Raw genomic sequence first — 27,547 nt, forward strand, 5'->3', positions numbered from 1 at the left:
ATTGGACGAATTGGCTGTTCTTACAATCGAAACAGAGCGCGGTTATGTTGAAGGGGGAGGCACAGCCTTGACCGGCATACCCGCCAAGTGCCCTAGCGCGCGGAATGTACCAACCAAAAACGAACCCCAAGTGCTTGGTTCCTGGGCACCGAAGAGCCGAATCTCCAGACTTTCCCCCAGACTGTGGGAAGGTCTGGAGATGTCGGTAGAACTTCGGGACAGACAAGTTGTGACCAACCTAGATGAGGCATGATCCCCCGTAAGCCCTCGTGCCGAAGGACATATGGTTGTGCCGACGAGGTATAAGTACCTGTGCAGTGCACGATTGTTAGATAGAGTGTCGCAGGCCAGTATTCGTGCTTCTGCCCTGATTGCTACCGTCGATCCTTCAACCACACCTCTCCACAAACAAGATGGATAAACCATCTTCAGTCGTCCAGCATGAAGAAGTTCTGCGGCCAACTCATGGCAAGAGCATGGCAGACGTCCAGGGTGCAATTGCCGACAACGAGACTGAGCATCGTCTTACTCTAGGCGACATTTGGAAAAACCACAGATCGTTGATCTGGTGTTCGTTCTTCTGGGCTATGTGTGCGATTGGTTGGTGAGTACCACCGAGCGAACTTGAAACGAGCTGGCGTCAGGCTCCAAGCATGAAGAACAAAACAGCGTTTGTATGGTTTGATCATTTGCTGACAGTTTTGCCAGGGGTTTCGACGCACAAATCAACGGCGCCATGATATCAGTCCCTGCCTTTCGTCGTGACTTTGGCTACATCTTCAATGGCGAACCAGTGCTGCCTGCAAACTGGCAGACAGCATTCAATGTGGTCTCCTCAGTAGGGCAATTTTTCGGAGGTTTCATGTGCGGTTGGACTGCGGACAAGTTTGGCCGCAAGGGCGCTTTAGCTGCAGGTCTCGTGCTCTGCTCTGGTGGCATCTTCGGCGAAATCTTTTCTACGACCAGAGTTGCCTTCCTCGTGTCAAAGCTCATTCTCGGCTTCGGTCTTGGTTACTATCTAACGATTGGACCGATGGCCTGCAGTGAAATCGCGCCTGTCGCTCTTCGCGGTATCTCGACTGCGGGTATCAACCTGGGTATAGCTCTTGGTCAACTCCTATCAAACGCTGTTGTCAAGGGCTTTGGCGAGTGGACCACTCGATGGGCATATGCCGCGCCTTTTGCAATCCAAATGTTCTTCGTTGCTTTCCTCAGCGCAGGATTTTATTTCGTCCCGGAGTCACCCTGGTATCTGGTCCGTCAAGGAAGAGATGAGCAGGCTCTGAAATCTTTGCAATCGCTTTGGGGTAATAGTATTGATGTCAACGAGTATGTTCACCCAGCACAAGAGCCCCCCTTCAACATGACCGCTAACAACCATCTAGGAAGCTCGCGAGCTTGAAACTCACCATTCAGGAGGAGCAAGCACTCAAAGAGTCCTCGTTCCTCGACTGTTTCAAGGGCGTCAACCTGAGGCGAAGCTTGATTTCCACCGGAGCCTTCGCCTGCCAGCATTTTGTCGGCATTATCTTCGTTCTCGGCTATTCTACATACTTTTTCCAGCTTGCTGGATTGGCGACCAGTCGTTCCTTCGACCTCGGAGTTGGCGTTACGGCCTGTGCACTTGCGGGAAATATCGCCTCATGGTAAGCAGAACTCACTTAAAACCCCGAACAACTGCATGAATACTAAGAGTAATTCTTTCGTAGGTTCATCGTTGACTCATTTGGACGCCGCAAGATTTTCGTCAGTGGTATGGCCGCCTTAACCCTCCTCTTGCTCTTGATTGGCATCATGGATTTTGTACCATCGAGCGGTGCGAAATGGGTACAGTCCTCGTGCACAGTCATCTATGCGTTTGTGTACTCCATGTCTCTCGGAGCGATGGCCTTCGTCTTGCTCGGAGAGGTGTCGAGCATGGGTCTTCGGGCACACACCACGGCGCTCGCAACTGCTACCCAATCGTCGCTCGGTGTCATCTTTAACATTGTCATCCCATACCTCATGAACCCAGACGAAGCGGATCTGAGAGGCAAGGTTGGGTTCGTATTTGGTGGGCTCGCAGCTATTGCAACTGTAGGCGCCTGGGTATATATCCCAGAGCTGAAGGGTCGCACAACGATCGAGATCGATCTTATGTTCTCGAGACAAGTGCCAAGCAGGAAGATGGGCACGTATGACATTGATGCGGAAGGCGGTATATGATGTAGTCGTTTTAGATAGCTATTAGCTCCGACCGGAAATGGAACGAGAAGTCGTTGAACTCGTGGTTCGTCCGGTCCAGTCAGTGATACATGCCCAAATCCATCGTCTTATCGTATTCCAATACATGTCTGTAAGAAGCCTAGGTCAGGAAGCCTGGTTCACTAGAGGTGACAGTCGCTACAATGTGAGAGCACGTGATGGCCTTGAGTACCGTATTATCTGACGTTGAAGACTCTTAACTAAAGCCAGAGGTAGTTAGCTGTCAGTCATTGGACCAATAGCGAAACCCGAAACGTTACCGGGGATGCCTTCAAGGTCTGAGGAGCTGATGCAATGGGATCGCTCATGCTAGCCTATACGTCTTCAACGTCGGATAATACGGTACGTTTGCCCCGGACCTAGTTTCTTCAGCCGTCGTCGTCCCCAAAAGTAAGCTTGACTGTTTTGGCCTTCTTCTTTGGCTTTTTCTTCGACTTTGCGTCAACGTTCTTCGGGTCGCTGTTCTTCTCGTCTTCCGGTTCTTCATTGACAATCTTGACAGCCTTCCTCTTCTTTGTGACAGCACCCACCTCGGCAATCTTATCTTTCTGTGTTGGTGCGTTCATGGCGGCATCCTGGTCGCTCTTCGCACCAGTTGCAGCCTCGTCTGTGTCTTTAGGATCTTTTCCAGAAACGAATGCTTCGTATTCCTCCTTCGTCAGGGATTCTTTGGTGTCTTCGAGAACATATGTCGGGGCATCGTCTTCATCGTCATCCTTCTTCATCCGCTTGTTTCTGGGTATTGGTTGCTCATGGCGGGCAGAGTCCCCACTGGTCAATTCCCCTCTCAACCTGCGCAGGAAAGCCGGCTGTTCGCTGTCTACGGATCAAGCATGAGCGGAAACCAGCGACAAGCGGGGTAACACATACCGAACTGGAGATCCTTGGCTTTGAAGCTCATATTGCAGTCGTCGTGTTATGGTGTTAAGTGGGTGAAGTCGGCAGAGCCCCAGCAGCATGAGACGAGGCTGAATGGCCAAGGTTGCACAACTTGCGCTAGAGACGATTCGCCGGTAGATCGTGCGGGCGGTCCATAATTTGCGGCTCTGCGATGCACGTCGTCTTGGCAGTAATTGTCCCCGATGACGTACCATGTGAATCTCCACCCTGCGTGTTGATGCTTACAATAGAATCGCAACAGGTCGACGCGCAGGCAACATGCGATGGAACCCCGTGACTGCCTCCGCGTTGCTTGGCAAACGCTACTTCCTCGGCGCGCTTTACGCGACGTCGCGACTTCAAGTTTCAAGCATCTTTCTGCAATCGGAAGCCCCACAACGCCTGGCCCGCACTGGGCTTTCTAACTTGCTGCTTCATCACGACTCCATGACCACATGCTCTGCACGGTTCCTCGCATACATCCACTTTGGTCGCATAGTAGACCACCTACTTCTGGCAGCAGCCTGACGGCAACTACTGCGCATACGGCTCACGACCATGGAATCTCTCAACGACGCGACAAGGAGAGTACCAGTCCCTAAAGAAAGCCCAGACAGAGCGGAAAGATCCCCACGCCGCAGTGAGAAGGGTACTCCACGGACGGGCTTCTTCAATCGCCGCGTACGATTGACGAGCGATTCATCGGTGTCGGTGCCACTGCCCCTGGTCCTTCTCTTCCCATGTCTTGTAGTCATTGTGATCCTGCTGCTCTTCGCACGATCGCCAGGCTCGGATGACCTCATGAAGATGCCCGCCGGTGCGCCTCCTTTCATACGGTATGCTGCACAGGAGTAGGATGTAGCCAATAGACACTTACATCTGCGCAGGAAAATCAGCGAGAAGTATGACAAGCCCTTCGCTGTAGGCTGTCTCGAGCCCCGAGTCAACGCACCTCGAGCGAACGCCGCCTTCGTAGTCCTGGCGAGGAATCAAGAATTGGAAGGTGTAATACAATCGGTCAAGTCGATTGAGAGACACTTCAATCGGTGGTACCACTACCCATACGTCTTCCTGAACGACGGAGTCTTCAACGAGACGTTCATAGAGACAGTGTTGAATTACACAAGCGCACCTGTCCAGTGGGGCCAGATACCGGCAAGCGACTGGGGATTCCCAGAATGGGTGGACCCAGCCGTCGCGAAGGAGGGCATCGCAAAGCAGGGCGACGATGCCATCATGTATGGCGGCATGGAGAGCTATCATCACATGTGCCGATTCTACTCGGGGTTGGTGTACCTCGACAGCTTTACAGTTTCAGACTAACATTCGCAGCAAATTCTACCATCACGAGCTTCTGCGCAAGTACGACTGGTACTGGCGTCTCGAGCCTGACATCAAATATTTCTGCGACATCACTTACGACCCGTTTGTTCACATGGAGCGGCACAACAAGACGTATGGCTTCACTATTGCGGTCAAGGAGCTGCGGGAGACTGTGCCAAATATATGGCGATATGCCTCTGCTTACAGGCGGGTAAATAATATCACCTCGCAGGGTTTATGGGAGATGTTCGTCGAGAAGCCCAAGTTCGAAGAGGAAGAGGAAGTTCCCAAGACGAGTCGCAAGTCAAAGAAGCCCGAACCTCAGCAGATCCTGGACTCAGAGCCGAGCATGGGCGACCTACCGAAGATCGATCCGGAGAATATGGAAGGCGAATCATACAACATGTGTCACTTCTGGAGTAATTTCGAGATTGCGAGGCTCGACTGGTTCAGGAGCAAGGAATACAACGACTTCTTTGAGATGATGGATCGCAGCGGTGGGTTCTGGATGGAACGATGGGGAGACGCTCCGATTCACTCCCTTGCTGCCGGTGCGCTCCTTGGCCCTAGTGACATTCACTACTTCCGCGATATTGGTTATCGACATACGACGATTCAGCATTGTCCGGCCAACGCCCCTGGACGTCAACTGGGCAGAGATCCTTACCTGGAGACGACAACTGTTGACGAAAGAGAGCGACTCGAAGAAGACAAGTACTGGGCTGCGTACGATCCGGTCAAAGAGAATGGCGTTGGATGTCGCTGCAAGTGCGATACCGATATTGGTGACATCGAAGGCAAGGAAGGGTCTTGTCTTGCAGAATGGGTAGAGGTGGCTGGTGGCTGGGCGTCGCCTGGTCCGCAGAGAGTTTGATTGATGACGGGCATGATTTTGTATGATCTTTTAGCGAGCATATTGCGGGAGTACTAGCGTCTATACCCCTTCCAGCATGGCGTGGGCGGTTGCATTGCATTCCAAAAGTTGGGTTGGGTGCTCCATCGAGGGGCTGTTTAGTAACGACATGACAGGCGTTTCGGGGGCATATAGTTATGGTCTTGGAATATGCACTTTACACGTGCTGTAATGAATCGTAGCTGAGCTGCTGGTGCTCATAACATTCCTGGTACACTGCTGGTGCTGCTGTTTATTTGGAAACAGCTTGCATCATCAGACGACTAGTGACTCATTGCCCGATGGATCGTCACGTTGGAGAGCCGAGGCGGCCCAGTTCGAGTGCTGTTCGTCGTGTTTCGTCTAATGTTCCATGGTTACCTTATCTAATCGGTGCTGGCGCTGGCGCAAGGTGGGGGAAAGGGTGATCATTGGCCCCTCATCCACCATCAGCTGCACTGCACGACGGTGCCGCCTACGCATTCAACCTGCCACGACAACTCTCTTGATTGTACATCACGGGAGACAGAAACTCCTTTCACTTCTCCGCTTACCCTGGTATTCATCATCGACTCACAGTGCCCTCCCCAGTACGTACTGTCTGCGTTTCCGCTCCGCCATCCCTTCCGTAAGGCTCCACTTGCGCCGGGCACTAGCTCTAGGCAGCGTGGTCCCGCATGTACACCCCGTGCACTCCTTTCGGACTGCTTTACCCCTCTACCTCCTACACTCTACACTGCACTCTGATGCTTGCTTTCCTCGCATACTCACCTACAGCTGTGTACTGACATGCCTTCCAGCAGCGACGATTCACAGCAAGACTTGAAGTATCCTGCCTGTGCACATCAACACGCTCGCTGCAGCAGGTTGATCTTGAAGACCTTATCATGAGGTCGACTCCTCAGCGGCCGCAAGAGGCTGGGAGCTCTTTAGAGGAGAGCACGTTCGAGCTTCTCGGCCTAAACGATAGCATGATGGAGACGTCAGACGATGAGGCTCACACTGAGTCCATCGCCTCCACAGACGGCAATACCCCCGACGACGCTTCGAGCTTCAGCGACGATGACGACGTTGATTATGGCACCGATGGCCGCCACCTGCATCACAGCTTTGCCTCCCTACAGGCTGAAGCTCCCGAGCAGCAACACCACGACGCGCGGTCCATACATAGTGCGGGAGACAGTACGCTGACCGAGGTCCCAATGCACCGCGGATACAGTGGACACTCTCGTGGTATTAGGCTTGATGAGCAGCCAGGTCAAGACGATGGTGTAAGTCAAGGTGCCAAAGTCATAAGGACGTTCCCAGACGAGAATGGCACCTGTTATTCGGTCTTCGACGAGTACGGCTGCTCGGAGGTCAGGGTCGTCGTCAAGGCGGCCTTGTCAAACAAGTCTATCTCTACGCCAGACTCATACAGGATTTGTTACATCGGCATGCCTGACAAGTGGGACGAGGACGTCATTACAACTAAGATCACTGCGGCACTCACCGCCAGTCCAGGGACTTCCCGCTCAATCATGGTGCAGGGCCAACTGGAGCCCTATGGTCCCATCATGCATGTCGACCGCTGTACATACATTCAGGTCCTGTCTACGGGCAACGAGCCGGCGCGCATCGCGCTCAGACTAGACAACGGAGAGCAACTCTCCTTCGGACAAGGACGCCGATCTACCTCTGAGGCTCGACCAGACCTCGTCATTTTCTGTCACCCATCAGCACCTCGCACCGCTAACGATGCGCAAGAGTACAACTGTGCTCGCGAAGCTTTTGACCATGAGCAAATGCCATATCTCGAACTCACTTCCGTTCGACAGTATCACCACGGAGCATTGTCATACGATTCAAGAAGCTTGGCGGTTTGCATGGAGGGTCGTAATAGCCCAGAAGCTGACTTCAGGTTGAAAGAGGTACTTCCCATTGACCACTTCACGTTCAGCGACCTCGAGCCCTCTCAGGTCAATCGTCATCTAGCGCTGATTAGCCCCCACATGGTGACAGTATCCAACAAGAGCCATGAAGACGTGCAGAAATCTCATATCACAACGCCAGACTTGGCAAAGGCACTCCTGGCGGCTCTCTCAGCAATGGTCATAGCATACCTCTTTGGGCCCACCATGATGCTGATGCTAGCCTCCAGCAACGATGCTGTGCCGGCGGCTTTTACACCTTACTCGGAGCTCTGCTCGTCTCCTTCGTCCACATTTATGAGCTCTTCATCAGTCACTGCTGTCCCTTCTTCATCAATCATGCCTACGCCCAGGGAGCTCACCATTGTTCCACCACAAATCAAGCCTCAGACGAAGCCAGTGAAGAAGACAGAAAAGACTATCCACTTCAGGATTAAGCCAACGAATGATCATCAATTCATACTTGTCCCCAACAAGGAGATGCTCAATGCTCGCAAGAAGCCGCAGCTCCAGATCCATGTCGTACGAGAAGCAGAATCAGCTCCAATACGATTCAATCGGACCATCAGCGGCATCTACGTTGTCGACCTCGAGCAGCAATACCCTTTCGGCATGTTCAACGTCACCATTGCGAGCTTCTCAAAGCCACTACTTGAGCAATCATTCGAGATCGCGTTGGGACATAACAAATCAATGCTTGATCAACTCATTGACTCGACTATCTGGAACCTCGGTCACACACCCAGCAACTTGTTCAACATCACTAACAAGGCTGCTCTTGCACTGCGCGTTATGAGCGATGAGCTGATGCACTCGCAGCCAGACATCAAGACTCGCCTTCGTTGCGCTAAAAAAGCATTAGAACAGATGGGCAGCAAGGCAGCAGCCCTCAAGCAGGTTCCAGAGGCCACCTGGGTGGGTATGAGAGAGGTCACCGCGCCTATTCGCAGGTCATCGTCGCTCTCAAAACTGAGGATGCGAGCTCTATGGGTACGCTGCCGGGCTGAGACGGCCACAGGATTGTCGAGCAGCGTGCAAGACAGCAAGAAGAGCTGGGCCTGCTCAAAGCTGGGCAACAAGGCGTAATGGATGGGGTCAAGGCCTAGCGTTCGACATTCACCTTTTTTCAATCGTTGGAAGGCGTTCTACTGAGACCGAGGATCGATACCCAGGCACAGATCGGAGCATTAGGTGTTATACTTGGTTGTAGCAATGGTAGGGGTAGCATATTTAAAGTCTTGCATGAAGCCGATATCACTGAGCACCCACGCCATCGAGCCTTATTCCATCTCTCCTTCCCTTCACATCTCCATCAATGTTCTTTTGTACGAGCATCAAGTACTGTAGCTGGATGGACGGCGACCAAGGTTGAAGCCTCTACAACCATGGCGGACCAGCTCTTCTCGTCCAGCCTCGCTGATGCCAGCCTGCTCCGTCACCTCGATGCCATGTACTGCTGCAATGGTTTGAGCAACGAAGAAGTCGTGGTGTGGCAGGGAAGGATCCGTATCGAAACGGAACGAAAGTTGGTACTGGTTCAGGCGCATCTTTCGTGACAGGCCACGAAGTGCACGGAAATCACGCCAGAAGCATGTGAAGACCAGATACAGATGAGTTGACTGCGGCGGAAGGTCTTGCGCGGCTGCCATCCAGCCTTCAAACATGTCGTGTGCATTCAATGCCCTTCCATGCGGCAACGGGCTCTCCTCCCAACAAGCAAACGCTTCCTTCTTTTTCTCGTTGAGAGTACAGCACAAGTCGATCTCCACGTGAAGGGGGATTTCCCGGTTGCACACTGCGGTGTGGGCCGAGAAGGTCTCAGCGAAGAGCTCCAAGCCCTTGACGTTGTCGAAGGTGAAGAGGATCCACGGCAACACCAAACTCAGTAATTCGTCGGCAATGACGGCGACCTTGGTAATGTCGTTGCTGAACAGCTCGCTCTTGCCGTGCTCGGTCACTGGGTCAATGAAGAAGCTATGGACCGTGTCCATCGCTTTGATCGTATTGTCCGCTCCCACACTCTTGTAGGCACGGTCGACCTTGCTCGCACCGTCCGCGAGTACTGAGCACTCAAACAACGCATTGCGTATCTCCGCTGGGAACCTGTGGTACTCGGTGGGGGTGGTCGCGTGCAGTTTCTGCTTTTTCGCTACATGACCCTACACATATTGAGTGAGTGTTGCATTCGTATAGCGCAAGCCTGAATACTGCTTACCGACATAGTTGGCGAGTATGTGAGATGATGTTGAGCGTAGTGGCGTGATTAAGTGGACAGGATAGTCGATGGTGTAAGACGTATGAGAGCGCAATCGGCGGTGGCTCCTTCCCCGGCAAACGAATATGGTCAAACGGCTGCCTCGTCATCGTGCCTTCCCGATGTTGAGTAGAGTCATCACCAACTCTCGTAGGCTTCACTCTCACCTTTGCCCCTCACCACTCCTCACACCTTCACTCACTCCGCCCCAAACCGCGCGCGCCCGTCTGAAGTCATGGACGACGATTTCGACTCTAGTGATCTAGAGTTTGACGCGCCTGCCCCAGACCGCTTCTCGTCAGCTGGCAGCAAATCCATTACCGCGATCAAGAAGAACGCGTCTGCGTTGCGCATCGAATCAAAGCTCGCGGTGAAGCAACTGCAATCGGTCCATGGCGCACCAGGATCGCGGAGGCAGCGCTCGCAGTGGGCGCGCACTTGGGAGGCATTCTTCAAAGAAGTGCTCAAGAAGAAGTCAGTATTTGGACAGTGCCCAAGGAGGCAATGCCGACTGACTGATATTAGCCATGCCACTGTTCCCTGTGGCCAAGACATCGAGCGCTTCATACTCAGCTTGCCAAGTATCATGGAGTCGAGTTCCACTTCGCGAGAGGCGATTGCTTGGTCTACACTCGTCCTTGCCTTGCGGTACACCTTCCACGCTATTCGATGCCGACACGACACGTTTGCTCTGTCCTACAACGACAAACAACGCATCAAAGATTGTTTCGAGACTCTACGCATGCAAGAGAAGATCACCAAAGACCCAGTGCGCGAAGCACAGTGGCTGACGACCAGGCTCATGGCTCACCTCATCCGAGGTCTGCTGGTCAAAGCTGTGCGGTTCGGCGTATTGGACTGGAGCATCGTGGTCCAGAAGGCGCTCGGTCTAGCTCTTCAATCGGCGCTGAGCAGCCGTGTCGGAGAAGTGGCAGTCAGTCGTGACTACGACGACGATGAATGCTTGGCCTATAAGGACATCGAGTTGAAGGTTACCGTCGACGACACGAGCCCCGTGGACCTCCCTCTCCTCGACCGAGTAACTTTGGACGCCAAGGTGACTTTGCGATACACCAAGGGCTTCAAACGCGATGGATCACACAACCACATCATCGTGCTTTCCAGTTTGGACAGCGTCGAGTTCAATGTTGTCGACCCACTGAAGCTCCTCTTGGCTCACGCATTGAGACACGACTGTTTCTATCACACCACGGCTGAGGACGTCGTGCAAGAAGCACTGACTCAACGAGACGGCGTTTTCCGATGGAAGTACCCCGAGAGGCCAGTGCTGTGTGCTCTGAAGCATCGTAAATTCCAATATGACAAAGGCGCCTCGACGCAGCTACTCCGTGAGACGCTGAATGAAGCTGCACAGCTGTCGGGGATCACCCAGCGACTCGTCACTCATGACATCCGCCGAGGGGCTGCACTTGAAGCCAGTCAACTTCCGCCACGTCGAAACATGGAAGGCGCGGCTGAAGCACTGGGCCATTCGAACTTCGCACTCATGTCGGGTGTAACCGCCAAGTATGTTGGCCACAATACGAGATCGACTCTCGCCGACCGTATCAGCGTCTACGCAAACAATGATTTTGGCCTAGCAGTGGCAGAAGATCGCATAGAGACTACACTGAACAAACGCAAAGTGTCTTCCAACGACATCGACGACTACCTGGCCCAGCCTGAGAACACCCACTTGAAGAAGCTCAAAGTTCCCCGCCATGCAGCAACCAGAGCCCTTATCAAACAGCGATCGAGTGTAACTGCTCCCAAAGATCAGGATAGGTCTGACCAGATCGGTTTGGACAAGGTCCATCCCAGGACTCCTTTACAGCCGCTGAACCAGAACAAACTAAAGGGTATCGCACCGCAGTCGACCATGATAGACCTCACCGTGAGCGACGACGAGAAGAGCGACGGTTCGATGACAGCAGCTCATCTGACCCGAGAAACGCGGCGACCAGTGGATACAACGAAGTTCGACCCCGCACTGTTGCTGTTATCAGGTCTACCGTCAACACGTCAGGCACAGGGGAATGCTGACCCAGGCATGGTTCCGGATACATCCATTCTGGAAGCCAGGCTAGATGAGATGGACTTCGGGGATGACGCAAGTCTCGTGGAGCCACGTAGTGGCACGGCTGCTCAGGTAGAGCTCGAGGTGCTCGAGGCGTCTCAATCAGAGTTCATTGCTTGGTTGAGCCAGATAAATACTCGCGTCGTCAACGATACAAACCCAGCGCAGCACAAGGACTTGGACCATTTACGTGGAGGCAGTCGCGACGAGCCGACATTCTTCAGCCACCGTTGTAAGTACGAGCCGCAAGGTTGCAAGTATGCAACCACCAGCGGCCCCAGCATGAACTACCACGAGGCTATTTGCACGACGGAATCACGCAAGTCCGCCAATACCAAGCTCTCAGGCTTCAGCAAGGCATGTGACGTGCCCGGATGCTCCTACGTCGCGAGGGGTGAGAAGGAGGCGAACGTAAACAGGAACTTCAACAGCCACAAGACCAACCAGCACCCCAAGCCTGGCACTACATTCTCGTGCCCGATTGGAGGGGGTCCAAACTGCGCAGGACCGTTCAAGAGCAAGGACGCGGTATCGCACCACAAGACCAGGCACCACTCAAACATTGTTCCCCAGGGATGTCCGGTCGATGGCTGTACGAGCAAGAAGCTGTGGAGCTCAGCAGCAAATCTGGAGGATCACATCCGCAAGGGACACCTGATCAAAGGCAAAGCACTGAGCGCTCTTATCAATGCGGCAAAGGCACGTGGAGTGGATGAGGAAAGTGACGAGGGAAGTGACGAGGGCTACTAGGTGACATGACTGAGATGATTGCAGAAACTCTAACTACACAGTGTAAACATATAGTGAATAGGTCGGAATGTGAGCTTATGTCGAAAGGCGGCATCGGAAGGAACGATGGATATCCAGTTATGTTATGAGGTCAGTAGCAAGCTATATGTGAAGCATGTATATAAATTCAATGCAAAATGCAACAATATCCCTCTTCTGAAATGCCTATGATGTTGATAATGAACAGCGTCCAAATAGAGCACCGATCCAACTTTGAAATACAAGTTGATCAGGCGGCGATACCCAGGCACAGATCGGAGCATCAGGTATTATACTTGGTTGGGAGCAGCATGTACGGGGTCAAGGCCTAGCGTTCGATATTGACATCTTCAATTATGGATGGCGTTCTTCTCTTTGGTCATTGGAAGGCGTTCTACTGAGACTGAGGATCGATAGCCAGGCACAGATCGGAGCATCAGGTGTTATACTTGGTCGGAGCAACGTTGGGAGCAGCATGTTTATACGAGGAGCCCTTGGATCATCCTCCCTATGTAGCCACGAGGAAGCATGAATGTCATTTGAAATATATGTTTACGTTCGTCCTTGGCATGACACTGGTTAGGCGGCGATAGGCAGTCCTCGTGCAAGCTAGAACCAGTTGTCGCGACAATTCGTGCCTGTTCTCACGCACTACAGCGAGCAGGATGTCGATAGCGATGGCGAAGGCTGTCTATCTCAAAGGTCTTTTTAGGAATTTGTTACTATCTGGTCAACCCTTTGAAGCTATACAGGCTGATGCATATCTTGCTAGATAGCGTAAGGAGGTCGCAAGTTTGCGCAGAGCGGGCACCTGGTGCTGGCAGGCAACGAGTGACCAGCGCGCACGTGCTAGCGTATAATCTAGAGCTTGATTGGGTGTAGCCTGCTGCCCCTCCATCGCAGCTTGCCCCAAAATCTAGGGGTGCTAACACTGACAACATCAAACTCACTGTACCACCCGCACAACATTTTTCCACCTTGACCTGACACCTCCTCAACACTAAACCTACATATAAATCAGCGTCTGCATCATGTCTGACGTCGCCAAACCTGACCCCGCCGCTGACCAGGCCGCCAACCCTGCCGCGACGCTCGTCAAGGACGAGACCGCGAAGGTCACCACCGACATCGCCGCAAACAAGTCGGAGACCACTGAGACCAAGGATGACAAGCCAATCACGGAGAAGGCGACCGAGGCTGCTTCATCTGCTGCCGCTGCCGTCAAGGACAACGTCTTCTCCATGTTCGGTGGCGGCCCCGCAAAGGTGAAGAAGGAGGAGGTCGACGATGCCGATGAGCCGTCGGGTGCCACCAAGAAGCCTGAGACGGTACGTCTAAGTGACTGTATGGATTTGGCCTGTCTGACAAGTTGTAGGAGGAGAACCCCGAGAACGAGGAGCCCGACGTCGACTTCCAGCCCGTAGTCCACCTCACCGAGAAGGTTGACACCAAGACCAACGAAGAGCTCGAGGAGCAAGTCTTCAAGATGCGCGCGAAGCTTTTCAAGTTCGACCGGGAATCACGGGAGTGGAAGGAGAGGGGCACTGGTGACGTCCGGTTACTCAAGCACAAGGAGAACGGCAAGACTCGTCTCGTCATGCGACGTGACAAGACCCTCAAGGTCTGCGCCAACCACTACGGTATGAGAACCAGGTTGGAATTATGGGGGAAGATGCTAATTCATTTACAGTCGTTCCCGACATGAAGCTGTCACCCAACGTTGGCAGCGACCGCAGCTGGGTCTGGAATGCCGCTGCCGACGTCAGCGAGGGCGAGCCCGAGGCCCAGACCCTGGCTATCCGTTTCGCCAACAGCGAGAGTGAGTCTCCATACGTTTCTTTGCGAAGTGATTTGCTGACAGGACTGCGCAGACGCAAACGGCTTCAAGGAGGCCTTCATCAAGGCCCAGCAAGAGAACGAGGCGCTGTTCGGAAAGGGCGAGCAGTAGGCGATTGCGCCAGATGCTTGGGATTGGGAGGAACACGGAGGAAGGAAAAGCATGCACGCATGATAGCGTTGACATTCTGGGTTGGTATCATAACACGATGAACGATAGAAGACCCTCATACCCTGCACATACTAGATAGAAACCAAACAAGCCTGGCTTGCAGCCAACGGCATTCCCCATTCACAGCCAATGTGTTTTCGAAATATACGTGACGTGATACGTTGTAGCCGCGGTCTCACAAAAAGCACCGTAGGTTATCAATGACGAGGCAAACAAATGGAGTATTGCCGACGAAACAATCGTCTGGAGATATCTGCAGTCTGGGTAGGCTTCAACAGTGCCGGCGAGATCGCGTGTATAACTTTAGGCCATTGCATGGGCTGCCTGGTGCTTCCCCCGGTCGCATTCTGTCGCAGTTGACAACAGACAGTATAAGAGATGTAGATGTCTCTTATCGTGTTCATCGTCTTTCACTGCCACTACACACGGCAAAACATCCACTCACCTTCGGTAATACTACGGTGACCTAATAGCAAGGTGGACCCTGCGGCAGGGCAGCTTTACCTAGGTAGGTACGTCGCGTGCGTGCAGGTTGTATGCGTTTGCCAAGCTCTCACTATGATCCGCCCCGCGACTTTCGCGCTGCCGAATCAACGCTCGCTACCAGCCACCACCGCGACATCTTCCCAACTACACCACCGCCAGCTTCCTCAACCCCACGAGCGCGCGTAACGAAGCCATAATCGCGCACTGTCGCCGCTACACGCTCGACACAACACACCCGTCACAAATCAACGCGTACAATCAACCGCCAAGATGCCCGACATCAAGCGATGGGTCAAGCTCATCACCCACCAGAGTCCCATGTATGTTTGCTGCGCGCCATCGCGTGCGCTTACTATGCCCACGCGTCGCTGCCATGTCAAGACTAACATGAATCGACAGTCCGGGGCCGTCGCCCGTAGAGGGATTCCCCATGCGCCAGTGGAGCATCGAGATCTGGCTGCTGGACGACCAGGGCAACGAGGTCCTGCCCACCGTCTTCGAGAAGTGCACATACAACCTCCATCCGTCGTTCGAGAAGAACAAGCAAGGTGCGCGCGCGGAACATGGCATGATGCTGTGCACGTAAAGCTGATACACGGACAGTCTTCAAGAAGCCGCCGTTCCGCATCGATGAGAAGGGCTGGGGAGAGTTCGAAATGAACATTGTCCTCACCGCAGTCGGCAAGGGCGGCGATCACACTCTCCCTCACGACCTCAACTTCCAGTCCGAGCGCTATGAGGCCAAGCACCAGGTGGTGAGTGTAGCGCGCGTCGACAATACTAGCACAGTGCTAACGTGATCCCTGTAGACCTTCCGGAATCCCAAGCCAGAGCTCGTCACCCTCCTCCAAGAGTCCGGCGCGGCGGACATGAATGGTGTCCGTGGCAAGGACGCTTCCAAGAAGAAGGGCAGGCGGGACAAGAACGTCGACATGGAGAAGCTCGCGGATGGCCTGCAGAAGCTGAGCGAGGAGGACCTGCTCCACGTGGTCACCTTGGTTCATGACAACAAGACGAGCGAGACTTACACCAAGAACGATGTCGAGAGTAAGTTGCATCGCCGTACTTGCACTTTCGAATGCTAACGTGTTACAGATGGCGAGTTCCACGTCGATCTCTACACTCTCCCAGACTCGCTCGTCAAGATGCTGTGGGACTACACCGCTTCAAAGGTCGAGTTGTAGACGTGTTCGATCACTCCCTTTTTCGTGTCCATTGAAGGTTTGCTTCTGAGCTTGGAGTTACGGGCAAAAGCTGCATGAGTGACATGCACAAATGATAGTATTCAAACAATCGATACCCTGACCTTTTTCATCTTTTCATGATACATGGGAATTCACACTTACAATTTGGTGTTTTGCGAGGTCACATTTACGTTTTGGCAATCAAGGAAAATACATTTTGATCAATTTTACCATTCTCGCCTTAACATCTCACTCCCATTCTGTGTGCAAATTCCTCATTTTACCAATTTTGTGTGATGAATTTCCAATCTGTACCTGAAGCTCCGATCCCGTATGGTGCCGCTATGGCAAGTGTGATCAGTCTTTTCCAACATCCATCAGACCAGAATCTTTGGACGCGGTACTCTCAGTAGACTCATCGTCAGAGACCTCGCCATCAGGACCCTCGCCCGGGTTGTCAACAGAGCCGTTGCGCGAGTTGTTGCCGGCTTGGTTGCCATTGTCGCCAGCGTTGTAGTCGGAGTCGGGGCCGTCATCATCAGAGCTCTGGTCGCTGTCCATGTCGACATAGGTACTATCGTCGGAGTCATCCTCGGATGCCTCTGCGCCGATGGTGCCAGGTGCCGGACCCAGCGTATTCTCGGGAAGACGAGAGCGACGGTGAATCATTGCGATGGTAGCGGGGTCCACTTCGGCATCCTCCTCACTCATGCCTTCCTCATCCTCGCTCTCATCCTCTGCGCTCTCTTCATCCTCTTCATCCTCTTCGTCGCTGGTGTTGCCACTGTAGACTCTTGCTGCCTGATCGGCCCTTGCGGTGGCTTCCTTCAAACACCTAAAGTTAGTGTATGCGCGCGATATGCAGCTGGGAGATTGTAACTTACGGCTCGAGCTAGAAACGATCCGAAGGTTGCCCTGCCTGAGTGGCGACGAGCCGTCTGATGCTCTAGCTCAGTCCACTGGGCAACAGTCTGAGGGGGCACATAAGCTTCGTCTTCGCTGCTGCCAATGGTTTCGCCGTCTTCGCCATCGTCTTCGCCCTCGTTGTCGCCCTCATCTCCTGTTTCGGGGTTGCTTTGGACCGCGTCCAGCTCCTCCTCAGTCTTGCTGGCTTTGTCGGACATGGTGGTATGGTGTTTGACTTGATGAAGTAGATTGTAGAAGATCGTGCGATAAAAGTGGTCGCAATGTAGTGGTGTATGTATGTTAAAGGTGCTGAGAAGGAAGGAGTCAAAGGCAGTGGGCGGAGGCTAGGTAAAGGCAGATCAGTTGTTGGGAGCGAAGGAGTCGAAGGCGGAGGGGCGGAGGCTAGGTGAAGGCGTATCAATTGTTGGGATCAGGTATAGGTGAGAGAGCGCGTTTGTCGCAGTCCCCACCAACTTTCTGCGACTACACAATTCTTATTCCTCTGCCCTCCTACAGACCCTTCAACATCGCAATGGAACCTGCCAATGAACAAGACGCGATGGCGCATGCGCTCGCTGGCGTGCGCTCGCTGGCCACACGCGTACAACGGGATCGACAGCCCATCTGCGCCCTACATCTTTTCAGAGAGAGGGTCGTGGAAGGCGATGGCTTGCTTTCCGGTAATGAGAATAAGGAAGAGCCTGAAGAGCCGGAAAGGCCTGACCAGCAGTCCCTCTTTGTTGGAGAAGGCGAGAGCGACTCCGATTACGACGATGAAGTCATGGATGGCGACGAAATGGACTGGGAGACTGCCGACAACCCGACCGAAGCCGACTTAGCATGGGCCAGCAATCTCTCAGCCCACAATGTTAGCAATGGACCCTGTCCATTGATATGGTTCACAGGCTAACATACGCAGGACAGTTTGCATGCGCCGATGAAGCCCGGCCAGCCCACACCATGTCCGCATCTTGTCATTGAGCCTCGTCGACACCAGTATGTGGCTTTAGGCAAGATAGAGCGTGCGATGAAGAGCGCCTCCAAAGCTCTGCTCATCGCCGACCCTCCCGGTCTAGGGAAAACACTTATAAGCATGATGGCCATAGTTAAATCAATCGCAGCAGCTGGCCGCTTCTCATTCGTCGTTGTACCCTCAAGCTGCATTGAGCAGTGGTTCAAAGAGTTCCACAAGTTTTTCACCGAGGTTTGTTACATCACCGGATTCTTGATTGACGCTGACCAACTTGTGATTGTAGGGAACTGTCAGAGTGTTGGTCGTGAGAGATGCCTCTGTCTCGCCCACCACGATGCTCAATTACGATGTCATCATCCTCTCGTACAGCTTCGTCATGTCCCGATACAGGAAATGGGTGAAATACTTGCAACTTATCAAGGCCATGAGGAGCAAGGAGATCAAAGGTCGTATACCAGAGCGGCCCAACTTGTCCATCTTTTCCGAAATGTTTGACTCGGATGATGGAGTGAAATCCCCCTTCCTGGTCCTCGACGAGGCGAATGCCTTCAAGAATCCAAGAACGGCGACATTCGCATCGATCTTCACGCTGAGGCAGCGGTGCGATACGTGTCTCATGCTGACTGGGAGTCCAATCGACAACCAGTGGCACGACATTTACGCGCTCTTGCAGATGGTCAAAGGCCATGAGATCAACACAAAGACCCGCATGATGAACCTGCTGGGCACTCGTGACATGAAACGTCCTGGAAGATGGACGCCTCCCAAAGGGCTCAAGTTCGTATGGCTCTTGCAAATTTTGAACTCTTTCATGGTCAGGCGACCTGAGACAACCATCAGTCTCCCTCCGCTAGAGGAGAAGACCATCGGCTTTGAGTTGTCGGACAGCGAAGTGGGAATCTCGAATGACACTTTCGAAACTTACCAAACAGCCATGCGCATCGCCAGCACAGAGAAGAAGTCCCGATCGAAGAAGCAAAGCCCTCCTTTCAAAAGTCTCACCCACGCACTCCAGCACGCTTGTCACCCCAGGCTTGTCGAGTTGATGGACTTTATTCGATACTCAGACGAAGAGAAGAAGAGGGAGCGAAGGGGTGAGCCGACTGGCGAAGATGCAGACATCCTTTACGATGCAGAGCATATCGCCAAATGGTCTGAGTGGCGGGAGAGCTTGAAAGCCAACAACAATTGGGAGTCTTCGCGAATCACGGCCATCATAGATGCCTTCAACGAATGTCGCGACCGAGATCCAGATTGTTCGGTCATCATCATGGATGAGAGCGTGTATTTCTTGGACGTGGTCCAAATCGCGTTTGAGGCGATGTATGATCCCATCGAATGTCTCCGCTACGACGGCCGTGAGTTTGCTGAAAGGCGTCCCGCTATCCAGGCTGAATTCGACAAGTCAGGCGGCCACAAAGTCATGCTCATGTCTCGCGGAGTTGGTGGCCTTGGCCTCAACATCCCTTCAGCAAACGTCATCATCCAGTGTTGCCCTTGGTGGAAGAGAGAATGGGAGGTGCAGGCAATGGGTAGAGCGTATCGTGAAGGACAGAAGAGGGCAGTTACTTATATCAAGTTGACAGCGACAAACAGCCACGCGGAGATATATAAGACGAAGACTCGCGACCGAAAGCATACGTACAACAGCAGGGTTGTAAAGGCTCTCACGAGGGCCGATGGCGGTGTGACGGGCATGAGTCGGGGTTAGGACATTCACAACATCAGTCGCATTATGGATTCAGAGCGTGTCCCGCGACCGAACGCTTGGAAGCGGATCATCATGGCGCTTTTCGAATTCACGGACATACTGCGCACATGATTTTCAATCACCCCCCTTTTCGTGTGCATTGGACTTTTGCTTATGAGCTTGGAGTTATGGGCAAAAGCTGCATGAGTGACATGCACATTGGGTAGGCGCCGGATGGAAAGGTACGTCGCTTATAGGTAATAAAAGCATTCGAATAATCGATACCCTGATCTTTTCATCTTCATATGATATGTGGGAGCTCGGGACTTACCATCTGATGTCTTGAAAGGTCGCATTTAGGTTATGATACTATTATAGATTTATGCTCACTCCCACCAAGCAGCAGCAGAACTGGTGCCCGCTCCGGACATGCTCGACATAAGCTGATAGCTTTTAGATGTATACTTACTACAAGCTTAGGGAAGCCTGGATATATACGCAGCTATAACATATTCCACTTAGGTTCATAGAAATCTTTGAAGGTATACAGGCTACCTCTTCATGCAGGCATTTTGCCTGAGCCTAGTGCCCGCTCTGGACATACACGACATAAGCTAATAGCTTTTAGATGTATACTTACTACAAGCTTAGGGAAGCCTGGATATATACGCAGCTATAACATACTCCACTCGGGTTCATAGAAATCTTTGAAGGTATACAGGCTATCTCTTCACGCAGGCATTTTGCCCACGCCTGGTGCCCCGAGCGACTAGCTCTCCCGAGCACACACGTTAAAGTCCGAACATACGAAGTCCTTGGATTCTAGTATCACGAATAGCAAAACCATCTCGAGCACCAAAATATGAGTCTGCAGGAGCAGCAACAACTACCCCGCATCCTCATCGGGCGAATCACTGACTATATCCCGCAATAGCCCGCGGCCTCTTCGGGTGAATAGCTTCATATGTCCCGGAATAGCATATCCGGCCATCCAAACACATATGGCCGCCCACTGTCTCGACCAAGTCCGTCATCCCTAATTTCCAGAGACCCATTCGACCACAATGTCCTCCCTCTCCAACCGCGTAGTCGCCATTACCGGTGCCGCATCCGGCATCGGCCTCGCAACCGCCCACCTCCTCGCCTCGCACGGCGCACACCTCTCCCTCGCAGACGTCAACACGTCCGCACTAGACAAGACTGAAAAGGACATCAAGGCTAAACATCCAGATATCAAGATCCTAACTTACACGCTCGACGTGCGCAACGAGTCCGACGTCGCCGCGTGGATCGCCAAAACCCTCGACGCGTTCGACAGATTGGACGGCGCGGCGAATCTTGCAGGCGTCATCGGCGCCAGCATCGGTGTCAAGGGGGTCCAGGAGCAGGATGTGGATGAGTGGAATTACGTGCTGGGCGTGAATTTGAAGGGGGTGATGTTGTGTTTGAAACACCAACTTAAACACATGGGCGCGGGCGCGAGTGTGGTTAATGCGAGTAGTGTTGCGGGGGTTATTGGGATGTAAGTACAACAGGTGAAAGGAATGGGAAAGTGGGATTTAAGGGTAGGCGTTAATGGATTTGATGCGTTTAGGGCGAATAATGCAGCGTACACAGCGTCCAAGCATGCTGTCATCGGTCTGACGAGAAGTGCGGCGAAGGAGGTGGGGAAGAGGGGGGTCAGGGTTAATGCGATTTGTCCGTGAGTCTTCCCTTCTCCCTTATCCATTCCTCTGTGTCTAGCTCATTCTCGCAGCGGCTACATCGACACCCCAATGACACAGAAATCCGCGCAAATCCAAGAAGCAGCGGGGAACACGGAAGAGCGCAATGCGCACATCAACGCCGTCGCGCTGGGGCGGGGTGGCAAGGCGGAGGAAGTAGCCGAGTTGATTGTTTATTTGCTGGGGGATGGGGCGAGTTTTGTTACGGGGAGTGTGGTGGGGGTGGATGGGGGTTGGAATTGTTAGGGTGGTAGGATCCTCGGCTCTCTTTGTATAATGCTCTGAGAAGAGGTGGAATGAAAACACCAGGCCTCGGCAAGATTCCTCTCAGCCTTCGCCCAGCGAGCAGAAGTTGAGGTAGCCTGTACATATTCAAAGATCTTTATATATTCAACTGGAGTATCTTACAGCTGCGTCTGCAGTCAGGCTCCTTTATGATCTCATGAGCATGCTCCTGAAGACCATCAGATTATTTCGGGTAGGTGCAAAATACACGAATTTTGCAGCTACCTAGTGCGATATCAGGAGAGGAAAGCAAACTGAGAGATGATTTCGGAATGCTGTGATACTCTGCTATGAATTCAACGGCCATTGATTCATGTATCGATAACACCAAGTTTATGTTTATCTTCCAACGCACCTACTGAGACGATCCACCAGAGATAGTAATAACTTGGCCATTTACCCAGCCTCCGTCCTCACTGCTTAAGAAAGCAACAACTCGGCCAACGTCCTCTGGTACAGCACATCTTCCCAAAGGGCACGCTGCAGCCATGCCTTGCTCGATTGTTTCAGCAGAAAGATCCGCCGTACCTCCACTGATATACCTCCAAGCATTCTGAGTGAACATGTCTGACTTGATCCCCCCCGGCGCGACCCCATTGACCGTGATGCCCCTCTTCCCAAAATCCGTCGCAAACGCTTTGATGAACCCAATCACCGCCATCTTTGACGCATTGTACAGCGCGTGGTCCTTCACACCCAGCAGTCCCGCGGCGATCGACGACATCAGGATGATGCGCCCGTTGTCCTCGATGTACTTGTACGCCGTCTGACCGACGAAAAACTGCGCGCGGGCATTCAGGTTGAAGACGTGGTCGTACTTCTCCTCGGTAATCTCTTCAGTGACGTCCCAGCTCTCTGTGCCGGAGTTGCTCATGACGATGTTGATCTTGCCGAAGGCGCGCTTGCCCTCTTCGAAGAGGCGCTTGATCTCGCTGACTTTGGAGACGTCGGCTTGGATGGCGACGGCTTTGGCGCCGTTGTTGAACCCTTCGATTATGGAGACGACTTCTTGCGCTGGGCCGGACGAAGAGACGTAGTTTACGATCACGGAGGCGCCGCGCTTGCCCAACTCGATGGCGCACCCGCGGCCGATGCCTCGGCCGGCACCGGTGATGAGGGCGACTTGGCCTTCGAGAGAGGCGGTGGGGACGTTGATGACCATTATGGTGGATGGGGGTGTGATCACGTGATGTGGAGATGCGATGGTCCTATTGGTCGAATGTAGGTGGTGATGTCGGGGACTCTTCTCTTCCACTGAAATCGTACTTGAACCACAAAAAAGCAGAGAATGCAATGGGTATCTTGCCCTCTCATCCCTCGCTGCCATGTCCCTTATATGTCATGCTCGTTCGGATCCTCAAACCTCGCGGTCTAGCGGGCACGGGCGGGGATCCGAAGCTCCAGTGCCGAAAATAGTAGACATCAGGTACATGCGACATTGCGGCTCTACACTTCGGAACCCTCGTTGCTTTACCTGAGCCGGGCTGAGACTCCCGGTTGCTAAGGCGCTGTTTCGAAGATGTCGTGGTTGAGTGCCGGTTCGGACGGGGGAGGGGCCATTGTGTTCGGGATAGCGTTTCGAAACATTCTGAGGGCGGAAATGTGAGCCTTGCCAGATTCTACAGACTATTATAGAAACAAGCTCCTACATGCCTCAGTGCTGTCTTGCTGTAGAATTACGGCGCGTGTTGGCTGATCGCTGTTTCAATGTTTGGCGTGGTGAAGCAGCGGATCAACTCTTAGCGCAGGTACCAAGCTAGCCTTCTTTTGAGAGAGATCAGCTAGTTCGACTTTGGAAGAACATGAGCCTGAATTATTCTCTGAATGGTTTTGTATTTGAAAGTCTGCTCGAAGAATGGTTATACCGCTTCTCAATGCTGCCAATAACGCCATCCGCAATGCATACTACACCAAAAATATCGTACATTCCAATCCTCCACCTCAAACCCTCCGTCTCTTAAACTTCGCCCTACCCTCTACCTTCTCCCCTCCCCGCTCGACCCCATCCTCCTTCCTCTTCCCCACCTGCTCAAACGCCCCACTACACTTCAACCTCTTTGTCGGCGTCCCATCATACTCGCTCCCACTATAGTTCCTCCCATCCCCATCCACCGTACTCCCTGAGCGCGGCTCCTCGAGTGCATCGCGCTTGCGCTTCTGCGCCGTGCTCGGCGTCTCCATAAGCCGCCTGAGCCGGCTTTCCTGTAGCCTCCTGTTGACTTCCTGCGTGACGTCGACGCGCTCGACGACGTATGCCGGATCTGGTAGAGTGGGATTGGCGCGCGGCGTGGGGCTCTGATCGACGGGCGGAGAAATAGCTGAGTTGGCGGGTCTTTTCGTGGGTGTAGAAGGTTTCGCGCCCTCGATGCTGAGGCGCTTGGAAGGTTTGGCCTGTAGCTGTCAATCTCCAGACAAACAATCAAATGGGAAGCTTCACACCTTCTTAGCGTCCAGCCCTTCGCCCTCGATGCTGAGTCGCTTGTTTGAAATTTTGGCCTATAGTTGTCAATCCCCAATCTAACAATCAATTGAAAAGCTCCGCACCTTCTTAGCCCCCAGTCCCTCGCTCTGCAACTGGTCCCTAAAGCGCTTCATGTCATCCTGCAGCCTGCCGCTTTTATTCCGAAGCGAGATGAGATCTGTGGCGAGCCAGTCGGGCGCATTATGGTCTGTCGCATCGAGGCCTTTGTTCAGGAAAAGCAGTTGCGCACGGAGGTTGGCGATGTGCGCGTCAATGTCCTGGAGGGGTGAGTGTGCGAAGGATGGGAGGATGGGTCAGTGGGTCTGACCTCGAGGGAGAAACTCGTCATGGTGCACGCGAGTGGTGGAGTGGAATGTAAGGGTAACCTGTGGACAAAGTTTCGAGCTATGGGTCGGAGATGCAGGGGTTAAGTCCGTGTGGAAGGGGCTTCCGAGGGCGCGTTCCGAGTCGGAATGGGCGATTGATCTTCGACACCAGTGCGAGGTGAGTCAACATCGACGCAAGTAGATTGTTTGTTTTTACAGTGGACTCTCAAATCGCAGTGTTCTCATTTGTGTTCGAGTTATGTCATAGAACGCGCCTTCTCACACCACCACTACACCCCCCTCCTCCCATCCTCCCTCAAAATCCCATTCAACCCATCCCTCTTCACACAATTCTCAAAAGCAAAGCTCTTCGCCAACTCCTCCAGTTCCTCCTCACTCTTCCCCTCAAACAGCTCCGCAAACTCCCACCCCAGATACTCACTCATAAGCGTCTCCCTAACCACCCTCTCAACATGTCTGCCAAAGTCCCAAATGAACGGGTACTTCTTTTTCTGCAAGTGCTCCGGCACCATTTTCTTCAGTCCCTCGATGAACGGGCCATACACATCACTGACGCCCTCTTTATCCACCACGCCCCAGAAATCCAGCGCTAGTTTCTGTTTCTTGGCGACGAAGGGGTCGATGAGTTGTCGGTAAGGGGTGGAGGGTGAGACGTAGACCATCCCTTGGTAGCCGATATCTTTGTACAGCCAGATACTCCAGCTGATTTGGTCTTGGTGGTAGATGTTCAGCTGCTCCTTTAGCATCTCGAAGCGCGCGTTGTTTGTCTCAGTGGCGGCCGGATCGACACGCTCATCCGCATACACGGGGCCAAACTCGCCGTTCCAAATGGGCACTTCCTTCTCGCGCATGAAGGCTACTTTGCGCTCAAACGATCTCTTGAGCTTGGACTTCTGCTCGGGCGTGCCGGAGTAGGGTGTTTGGCCAGGGATGGGGAAGCCGAGCATGGCGTAGTCGTGCATTGCGTAGACGGAGTTTGGCAGCACTTTGTCAAATCGAGTGAAGTCCATGGCGTATGTGTTTCCGTCGATGAAGAGCATGGTGTCTGGATCGACGGCGCGGACGGCCTTCTCGGCACGCTCGTACCATGATATCAGACGAGTGTGCTCGGGGTCTGCCGGCTCGTTGAGGAGGTTGTAGCCGCATACAACGGGGTTGCCTTTGTAGTGTGCTGCAATGGCCTCCCAAAGCTGAATGGTCTGGTCTTGTAACAGTCTGAACTCCCAGAAAAGCGCTTTGGTGATGCCGCTATCGGAATGCCAGTCCTGGTTTTGACCGCCAGGAGCTGCGTGTAGATCCAACACAACATACAGGTTGTACTTGGCGCATATGTTCACGACGCGATCCAGAAATACGAAGCCTTCCTTCTTGTGCTCTCCAGGATTCTGATCATCGATGAAGTGGCGGTAGTTGAATGGTAGACGAATGCAATTCATGCCCAGCGAGGCGAAAAACTCGGCATCGGCATCTGTGAAGAAGTAGTGGAGGAATCGGTCGAAAAAAAAGTCCGCCTTCTTTCTGCCCAGTACTGTCGTGAGCTGGGCTCGATGTTCATGCTCATGACCAGCGTAGCCGGTGATGAAGTTCTCCATGTTCAAGTAGCCTCCAAGCCCTGTGCCCTTGAGCACTATGCGCTCGCCAGCATTATTGACAATGGCCTCGCCAGTAACTCGCAATGGCTCGCATGGTGGATTTGGGGTATGAGCAGGCATCTTGAGAATACGAGAGCTTGAAAGTGACAGCTACAATGAAGGAAGCAGTTACGGCATGTTCAATCACTCGCAGCCCTTAAGAAGGCATCCATTATGTAGTCAAGCCAAGAGAATTAGTGACCTAGCTTCCCAATCAGGAAGTGAGAGCAGAGTGGCTACGAAAAGTGGGTCTTAAATGCGATACTCCGCGACGTGTAGTAGCCAAGCAATCCAACCAAGCCAAGCCTTTCCCAGCCTCATCAGCCGGCACTCATTGTCGTCAATACGGCGCGGTTTCCGTTAGGCAGAGGAGCATGAATAATGTAGACCTGTTTTCTAGCGTCGCCATGAATCGACTCGGCTTGCACGAAACGGGCCGCCTCCACATCGGTGGTACCCTCGGTGCTTATACCCCAGCTTGGACACTTGGTATTAGGGGGTTTCCACGTCCGTTTTGAAACGCTAAGAGCTTGTTTCCGTCGATGAAGAGTATGGCAAGAGATTCACCCTGAAAGGCAACTACCCGTGAGACATGTCTATTGCGTCCAAAGTCTCCACTGAGCTTGCTTTATTCGACGATGAGAGCGATACATGCACGTGAGAAGTCCTTAAAATTGTATATGGCGCCACCAGACCGTCCACGTTCCACGTTCCACGCAAGCGCCATCGCAATGATCAATATCACGTCTGCTCAATAGACTATCGGGGTTCCTGCGTTATATTGAACGCCGTCCAACTTTTCGCCTCCGAGGTATGCCACTTATTGCATGACTTCATCTTCGTCTCCCTCTCGCTCTCCGTCGTTGACGGGGCTGTTGGTATTGTCCGGATCCACCAATGCCTCCATATCATCCTCCTCCTCCTCGTCGTTGTACCTCTTAGCCGGTAGCGCAGCCAGGCGTTTACTTTTGCGAGTTGTACGCACAGAAGTATCAGCTATAATGGGCGCGTCAGTTGTCTTGTACTGCATGTGTGTACTGAGCATTTCCCTACCCTGCTTGTCATCCGGATTCTCATTGACCTCTTCTTCAGGGAAATTACGCGATGGATCCAAGGCCATCACTGCATGTAGCAATGCGGCTTCGAGCTCCTTTCCAGCCGCCTCACTTTCCTCTGGAATACAGTCCTTCCTCCTCTGCACTGCCGTGTAAAGGGTGCGCAGCGCGCTTACAGCTTTGCCACTGAGCTGTAGCTGAGGCTGTGCCTGTGGTTGCTCATGCGGACTGTTGATTAGCCTATGCATAGACTCTTGCAGTGAACTTTTCGAGTTCTCGAGCTCTACGCCGGGTTTGGAACGGGCGCCGCGCAATGCCTTTACTGGTGTAGCCGCTGCAAAATGGACCACGTCCATAATGTCAGTGATGACATTGTAGACGTCGGCGTCTTTGATGTCTTTCGTTATGGGATCCATCATCTGGTAGTTATGTCGCATTAGGCAAGTTGAT

General features: G+C 53.0%; 15 protein-coding genes across 15 annotated transcripts; 8 read left to right on the plus strand and 7 right to left on the minus strand.

Moving 5' to 3' along the window:
• Positions 1–413: 413 nt before the first annotated feature.
• Positions 414–2,205, plus strand: SNOG_10647 (hypothetical protein; the record flags this gene model as incomplete). The annotated part of the gene is made up of 4 exons (XM_001800858.1): positions 414–604; positions 709–1,329; positions 1,386–1,646; positions 1,710–2,205. The coding sequence occupies 4 exons, from the start codon at positions 414–416 to the stop codon at positions 2,203–2,205; spliced, it is 1,569 nt and encodes a 522-aa protein (XP_001800910.1).
• A 407-nt stretch (positions 2,206–2,612) lies between these two features.
• On the minus strand, positions 2,613–2,969 carry SNOG_10648 (hypothetical protein; the record flags this gene model as incomplete). The annotated part of the gene is made up of 1 exon (XM_001800859.1): positions 2,613–2,969. The coding sequence occupies one exon, from the start codon at positions 2,967–2,969 to the stop codon at positions 2,613–2,615; it is 357 nt and encodes a 118-aa protein (XP_001800911.1).
• A 712-nt stretch (positions 2,970–3,681) lies between these two features.
• SNOG_10649 (hypothetical protein) lies at positions 3,682–5,320 on the plus strand (the record flags this gene model as incomplete). Its single annotated transcript, XM_001800860.1, has 3 exons — positions 3,682–3,959; positions 4,011–4,361; positions 4,456–5,320. The coding sequence occupies 3 exons, from the start codon at positions 3,682–3,684 to the stop codon at positions 5,318–5,320; spliced, it is 1,494 nt and encodes a 497-aa protein (XP_001800912.1).
• Positions 5,321–6,309: 989 nt separating this feature from the next.
• SNOG_10650 (hypothetical protein) lies at positions 6,310–8,498 on the plus strand (the record flags this gene model as incomplete). Its single annotated transcript, XM_001800861.1, has 1 exon — positions 6,310–8,498. One exon carries the CDS (start codon positions 6,310–6,312, stop codon positions 8,332–8,334), a length of 2,025 nt encoding a protein of 674 aa, XP_001800913.1. The 3' UTR covers positions 8,335–8,498.
• A 4-nt stretch (positions 8,499–8,502) lies between these two features.
• SNOG_10651 (hypothetical protein) lies at positions 8,503–9,415 on the minus strand (the record flags this gene model as incomplete). Its single annotated transcript, XM_001800862.1, has 3 exons — positions 8,503–8,589; positions 8,643–9,351; positions 9,402–9,415. 3 exons carry the CDS (start codon positions 9,413–9,415, stop codon positions 8,503–8,505), a joined length of 810 nt encoding a protein of 269 aa, XP_001800914.1.
• A 322-nt stretch (positions 9,416–9,737) lies between these two features.
• On the plus strand, positions 9,738–12,329 carry SNOG_10652 (hypothetical protein; the record flags this gene model as incomplete). Its single annotated transcript, XM_001800863.1, is given in 3 exon segments — positions 9,738–9,976; positions 10,028–11,811; positions 11,830–12,329. 3 exon segments carry the CDS (start codon positions 9,738–9,740, stop codon positions 12,327–12,329), a joined length of 2,523 nt encoding a protein of 840 aa, XP_001800915.1.
• A 978-nt stretch (positions 12,330–13,307) lies between these two features.
• SNOG_10653 (hypothetical protein) lies at positions 13,308–14,477 on the plus strand. Its single transcript, XM_001800864.1, has 4 exons — positions 13,308–13,675; positions 13,723–13,987; positions 14,038–14,166; positions 14,219–14,477. The coding sequence occupies exons 1-4, from the start codon at positions 13,379–13,381 to the stop codon at positions 14,293–14,295; spliced, it is 768 nt and encodes a 255-aa protein (XP_001800916.1). The 5' UTR covers positions 13,308–13,378; the 3' UTR covers positions 14,296–14,477.
• Positions 14,478–15,022: 545 nt separating this feature from the next.
• On the plus strand, positions 15,023–16,134 carry SNOG_10654 (hypothetical protein). Its single transcript, XM_001800865.1, has 5 exons — positions 15,023–15,161; positions 15,241–15,389; positions 15,445–15,596; positions 15,651–15,888; positions 15,937–16,134. Exons 1-5 carry the CDS (start codon positions 15,112–15,114, stop codon positions 16,023–16,025), a joined length of 678 nt encoding a protein of 225 aa, XP_001800917.1. The 5' UTR covers positions 15,023–15,111; the 3' UTR covers positions 16,026–16,134.
• Positions 16,135–16,382: 248 nt separating this feature from the next.
• SNOG_10655 (hypothetical protein) lies at positions 16,383–17,149 on the minus strand (the record flags this gene model as incomplete). The annotated part of the gene is made up of 2 exons (XM_001800866.1): positions 16,383–16,860; positions 16,926–17,149. 2 exons carry the CDS (start codon positions 17,147–17,149, stop codon positions 16,383–16,385), a joined length of 702 nt encoding a protein of 233 aa, XP_001800918.1.
• A 314-nt stretch (positions 17,150–17,463) lies between these two features.
• On the plus strand, positions 17,464–19,615 carry SNOG_10656 (hypothetical protein; the record flags this gene model as incomplete). Its single annotated transcript, XM_001800867.1, has 3 exons — positions 17,464–17,799; positions 17,851–18,135; positions 18,188–19,615. The coding sequence occupies 3 exons, from the start codon at positions 17,464–17,466 to the stop codon at positions 19,613–19,615; spliced, it is 2,049 nt and encodes a 682-aa protein (XP_001800919.1).
• A 365-nt stretch (positions 19,616–19,980) lies between these two features.
• Positions 19,981–20,441, minus strand: SNOG_10657 (hypothetical protein; the record flags this gene model as incomplete). The annotated part of the gene is made up of 5 exons (XM_001800868.1): positions 19,981–20,037; positions 20,064–20,096; positions 20,199–20,208; positions 20,235–20,251; positions 20,403–20,441. The coding sequence occupies 5 exons, from the start codon at positions 20,439–20,441 to the stop codon at positions 19,981–19,983; spliced, it is 156 nt and encodes a 51-aa protein (XP_001800920.1).
• A 217-nt stretch (positions 20,442–20,658) lies between these two features.
• SNOG_10658 (hypothetical protein) lies at positions 20,659–21,120 on the plus strand (the record flags this gene model as incomplete). The annotated part of the gene is made up of 1 exon (XM_001800869.1): positions 20,659–21,120. One exon carries the CDS (start codon positions 20,659–20,661, stop codon positions 21,118–21,120), a length of 462 nt encoding a protein of 153 aa, XP_001800921.1.
• A 769-nt stretch (positions 21,121–21,889) lies between these two features.
• On the minus strand, positions 21,890–22,765 carry SNOG_10659 (hypothetical protein; the record flags this gene model as incomplete). The annotated part of the gene is made up of 1 exon (XM_001800870.1): positions 21,890–22,765. The coding sequence occupies one exon, from the start codon at positions 22,763–22,765 to the stop codon at positions 21,959–21,961; it is 807 nt and encodes a 268-aa protein (XP_001800922.1). The 3' UTR covers positions 21,890–21,958.
• Positions 22,766–24,036: 1,271 nt separating this feature from the next.
• Positions 24,037–26,123, minus strand: SNOG_10661 (hypothetical protein; the record flags this gene model as incomplete). Its single annotated transcript, XM_001800871.1, has 3 exons — positions 24,037–24,099; positions 24,148–24,342; positions 24,687–26,123. 3 exons carry the CDS (start codon positions 26,121–26,123, stop codon positions 24,037–24,039), a joined length of 1,695 nt encoding a protein of 564 aa, XP_001800923.1.
• A 739-nt stretch (positions 26,124–26,862) lies between these two features.
• Positions 26,863–27,513, minus strand: SNOG_10662 (hypothetical protein; the record flags this gene model as incomplete). The annotated part of the gene is made up of 1 exon (XM_001800872.1): positions 26,863–27,513. The coding sequence occupies one exon, from the start codon at positions 27,511–27,513 to the stop codon at positions 26,863–26,865; it is 651 nt and encodes a 216-aa protein (XP_001800924.1).
• Between the last annotated feature and the right edge of the window lie 34 nt (positions 27,514–27,547).

Source organism: Parastagonospora nodorum (genome assembly GCF_000146915.1).
Source record: "Parastagonospora nodorum SN15 chromosome Unknown scaffold_17, whole genome shotgun sequence".
NCBI lineage: Eukaryota > Fungi > Ascomycota > Dothideomycetes > Pleosporales > Phaeosphaeriaceae > Parastagonospora > Parastagonospora nodorum.

What these genes read in the sequence shown, in the direction of transcription:
- SNOG_10653 (XM_001800864.1), top strand. Translation starts at nt 13,379, where the DNA reads ATGTCTGACGTCGCCAAACCTGACCCCGCCGCTGACCAGGCCGCCAAC. An exon ending in CCACCAAGAAGCCTGAGACG is followed by an intron (nt 13,676 to 13,722) that starts GTACGTCTAAGT and finishes GACAAGTTGTAG; the next exon opens with GAGGAGAACCCCGAGAACGA. An exon ending in GGTCTGCGCCAACCACTACG is followed by an intron (nt 13,988 to 14,037) that starts GTATGAGAACCA and finishes ATTCATTTACAG; the next exon opens with TCGTTCCCGACATGAAGCTG.
- SNOG_10654 (XM_001800865.1), top strand. Translation starts at nt 15,112, where the DNA reads ATGCCCGACATCAAGCGATGGGTCAAGCTCATCACCCACCAGAGTCCC. An exon ending in GTTCGAGAAGAACAAGCAAG is followed by an intron (nt 15,390 to 15,444) that starts GTGCGCGCGCGG and finishes ATACACGGACAG; the next exon opens with TCTTCAAGAAGCCGCCGTTC. An exon ending in ATGAGGCCAAGCACCAGGTG is followed by an intron (nt 15,597 to 15,650) that starts GTGAGTGTAGCG and finishes TGATCCCTGTAG; the next exon opens with ACCTTCCGGAATCCCAAGCC.